Source organism: Sesamum indicum, linkage group LG10, assembly GCF_000512975.1.
Source record: "Sesamum indicum cultivar Zhongzhi No. 13 linkage group LG10, S_indicum_v1.0, whole genome shotgun sequence".
Lineage (NCBI taxonomy): Eukaryota > Viridiplantae > Streptophyta > Magnoliopsida > Lamiales > Pedaliaceae > Sesamum > Sesamum indicum.
The window spans coordinates 9,497,369-9,501,763 of NC_026154.1; the positions used below are offsets into that span (position 1 = coordinate 9,497,369).

Consider the following 4,395-nt stretch of genomic DNA (forward strand, 5'->3'; position numbering starts at 1 on the left):
GCCTGGAAGAAGAAACCTAAGTGCCGGCCTGAAGTAGGGCTTAGGGTACTTGACCAAAGGCACGACTGATTCCTCGAGATTTGCGGCATTGCTTCTTGTTCCTAGTGTTTTTCACCAAGGAATTTATGATTGTACTTCCTAGCCTCTTCCAAGTTAATGTATTTTTTAGCTCGAGCTAGGAGTTTGAAAAAATTGTAAGGGGGCCTTTACGCTAAGGACTTGAAGAGGTTCCCATCTTCTAATCCCTGTGAGAAAGCACAGGTTATTACATCCGATGTAGCAAAACGGACCTCTAAGGCCGCTAAGTTAAAACATTTAAGATACGCCCTCAGCGATTGTCCTTCTTTGTGTTGTCGTGAAAAAAACCATCCATTGTGTTTCGACATTGTTTCATACTAGAAGTTCAAAAAAGAGAGCAAAATTATCCGAATGATTAATCCCATAGGCAATTGGTTCAACCACTAACAGGTCTACCGTCTGGAGGTGGTTAATTACGAACATACGACACTTGACCTCAATGATATAACAATGGAGAAGGGGAACATTTTCGAAGAAGGAAATGTGATAAGTGCATAATTTGCAACATTTTGATGATAATAATGTCTTCTTTTAAGAACTAAGTACTCATAATCACATGGTTTATTGCATTTTCAGCATAAAAGGTTTGATGGGAAGTAAATATGGTAATTGGAATTAAAAGTGCTATGTGAAGGCATTTAAAGTAAGAATGAGTAAATTGTGGAAAATTTGCAGACTTGTCTAGACACGCTCATGCTTAATGCTGCAGTCAACTTTGTAGAAGAAGAAAATGAGCGAATTTTGCTAAGAGAAAAGGAATCATTGCTGAATGATTTTAGTAAGATCTTTTGTTTGGAAGACTTGCTTGAAGCAAGGGATTGACTAGTTACTTTTTAGAGGTAATTATGTATCTACCAGTCTTTTGTGTATATGTTAATAGGGTGTTAATAGTATAAATAGGGAGGCACCTCATACCTCTTGTAATATCTCTTATTCTATCTCTTAACTTGTCTTTAGTTCTAATACATTGCTGCTTTAATGAATTTCTACATTTCTTTAATTGTTCTTCTATTAGCATGTTAGGTTAATCTTTTTATTTTTCGATTAAGGTATGGTGATTGCTTGATTTTCAAATTTTGTGCGATCTAATTTATACTTAATACTTTTGTTTAATAGGTATTCGTGTTATTCTCTACGCTCTTGTTACAATAATCTGATTATGGATAATATGTCAAGTTGTTCATTATCAAGAATGTTTGCCTAGTTAATTGAACTTGCAAATCTGTAATTGGTTGTTTAGTTCAATAATTTATAGCAGCATAGCATGGTTGATCATGTCATAGTAGTTAATTATGTTATGGGGAATGTATGATCTAACCAAAATAAATCCTCGTAAGAATTTATTGGTTAAAATTGGGTCTTTCTAATTTTTGATGTTGTTGATGAATTAAATCTTGTGAACATTCCCAGTGTTGTTTATTGATTAAGGAATTAGCCAACGAACGTTTCTTGGCTGACGAAACGATAAGAAAAGGTGAGGTTGTTAAGTCATACCAATGACCATAACTTATTTATCTATTTGAACGATTGTTGTATTTCATACTCAAACTTTTTATTAAGGGTATTTTGAGAATAACATGTGATAAATTCACCAAAACTCTATTGGTAGAGTTAAATATATGTAAGGCGAGACAAACCTCAATGAAGGTAAATGTAATTTTTTATCTAATAGGGATATATTTATAATTATGTCAAACATCAGGGGGTATTGATGTAATTTATCCTATATATTATAATTAAAAAAATTGAAAATTCAAAAGTTCAAAAAAGGGAACTAGGTCAACTTCTTCTAATTACACTTCTTTTATGAAGGAGAAGATCCACCTACCCCACTTTGACCAAGCCACATTCTTCCTCCCGTAGTTGTCGCCGACCTTCGTGCGACCTATCACCGTCATCAGTCTCGTGGCGTGGCAGATCGTGATGCCCATCTAAGCCACACCATATCGCTTTGTCGACTCGCAGCTGCCACCCACCATCGTCGCACGATGTCCAGCAGCAAGTCGCCACACGCCTCACTCCACAGCTGCGATGCACACCCAGATCCATCGCTCGTGCTCCACCATGGTATCAGGTTCAAAGTACTCCTTCTTCTCTAAACCCTCATCTGATTTAAGTTTTTTTTTTCATTTTACTTCAAGGATTTTGAGAATGAGTAGCCAAAAAAGAAGCCAAGTGGAGGGGCCCTTTCCATGATTTATACTGCGTTCCCGCAACACTCCATGTCCAAGCATTGTATTCCATCTTTTGGGGCCCTCGATGACAACCTCACTTTTAAGTCACGCTCCGCTAAAGACAAGTCTGACGTACTTTGCACTCAAAGCATAATACCTTTGTAAAATACTTCACTATGACACATTGAGGGCATTACATGCTACCGAGAGTTGCAATTTATTGATTGATAATATTGGGTGGCGTTGCTTCTTTGATTGCAATGAGATTGCCTATATTGAACTCACTCATGAATTTTACACCACATTCGAGTTCTCCACTCCACCATTACTCGCGTTAGATACCTCAGGGGTGGTCAAATTTCATTTGTTGGGACAACACTTCTCCATGTCACTCACTGAGGTCAAAATTGCATTGGGATTCACAAATGTTGAACTTGCACGCACCCACGAATACCTGAATTCCTCGTTTGATTATCGTGATGATTCTAACCCCATCAAGGAATGACGTAAACTGTCCATAGACCCACTCACTTATCACTCTAGCAGATCAAAGGGTCGCAATCTGAATGCTCAAATGTGTGCATCGCTTCCTTGCATTCAATTTTTCAGGCCATAAAGACACATATGGAATTGTCACAAAGGCTGAACTTTAATTTTTGTGGTGCATGATACATGGCATAAAAGTTAATCTTGGATTTTGGCTAGCTTTACAATTGCAATCAATTTAGAACAAAAAATGGGCACTAATCTTTGGCTCATACATCACGCTTTTGGCAATTAATCTTGGTGTTTTCCGTCCTAACAATCACAATCTTCATGTTGCATGCAATCTTGAGCCGTTGGACATGGTCTGTTTGTTAAGTAGGCTTTGTCACCCGCAACTGTGAATCTTTTGAGTTTGTCAATGTAGGACATTCAACCCACCTTATTCATCCAAAGATCGTCTCACAATGAACAATCGAAAGAAGAAGACAACGAGGGCAATGACATCGACGAGGAGAAGAAAGATGATAGTGATAGTGAAGGTGATGAGGATAGTGAGGCCAACAAAGAAGATGATGGTGATAGTGAGCGCAAAGAGGATAATGAGGCCAACATGGAGGATGATAACCATACACACAAACAAAATCAAGCTATCACCTTGGATGATATTGCCCGACGTATTGCATGGATGGAGGCGAACTTGATAGACTTATTTGAATACGTCAGGCAGATGCCAAGGCATCCACCAATGCCTTGACCGCTAAGGGACATGCACTTAGGGACGCTCCCTTTCCTCTCTCAATTTAAATTTTGTCTTTGAGTTGAATGTCTAAGTCCACATTGGGAACAATGTGGATTTAAATGTTGGACTGGTGGTTTAATGTTTTGGTGTTGATGGTTGATTTGTTGGATTACATTACTGCCTAATGATGACTTGTCAACGAATCCCTTGATGAATTTTTTTTTGTGATCCACGCTTGATGACACTATGTGCAAAAAGAATATGTGTTTCATGCTTTAGGTGATTCATGGTTGAGAACTTGTTTTCACTAAAATGACTTGAATTGAAAATCTCTTTGTTGAATTAGGGACTAGAAATACCATATGAGATTTTGAGCCTAAAAAACTCCTAAACTATTTCATTCTTTCTTGAGAGAGAAATGCTTCTATGACTTTGTCTTCCTAGAACTTTCTTTCAATCATGTTGAGGCCACATAAATGTGCATGCATTTGGAAATAATAAAGGCACTAGGATTGAAATCACTTTCGGCCTAAAATGACCACCACATGACATTTTGACTTTAGTAAATCCACTTGAGCCTTTTTAGCCTTGTTTTGTTGATATAAGCCATCAATTATGAACCCATCCGTCATTTTTTAATCCTTTGATTTTGACCTTTTCAAGAATCACTAGAGCATCAAGAAAAGTGAGTGTATATTCCAAAGAATGGCTCTCAAACCAAGGTGAGAATTTGAACATTTTGTGCTCTAAAGGTTGTGTCTCAAAATGAGTGTAGAGGCTTCATTATTGTGGTTTTACAATATGAAAAGGTGTGGGAGCTAAGATTGCTTGTTCTATACCTATTTTAAAAAGAGAGAAAGAAAAGAAAATAAAAGAAGAAAAAGTTGGCAAAAGTAAAGAAAGCAGTATTCTTGCCAT

The 4,395-nt window shown here is 37.3% G+C and overlaps 1 protein-coding gene across 1 annotated transcript; it reads left to right on the plus strand.

Annotated features, from left to right (window-relative positions):
- Window positions 1,896-3,657, plus strand: LOC105172278 (probable ATP-dependent RNA helicase ddx52). The gene is made up of 2 exons (XM_011093658.2): window positions 1,896-2,159; window positions 3,163-3,657. Exons 1-2 carry the CDS (start codon window positions 2,067-2,069, stop codon window positions 3,490-3,492), a joined length of 423 nt encoding a protein of 140 aa, XP_011091960.1. The 5' UTR covers window positions 1,896-2,066; the 3' UTR covers window positions 3,493-3,657.

Coding starts and splice junctions, on each gene's coding strand:
- LOC105172278 (XM_011093658.2), top strand. CDS start 2,067: ATGTCCAGCAGCAAGTCGCCACACGCCTCACTCCACAGCTGCGATGCA. Junction 2,160..3,162: donor ACCATGGTATCAGGTTCAAA/GTACTCCTTCTT, acceptor TTGTCAATGTAG/GACATTCAACCCACCTTATT.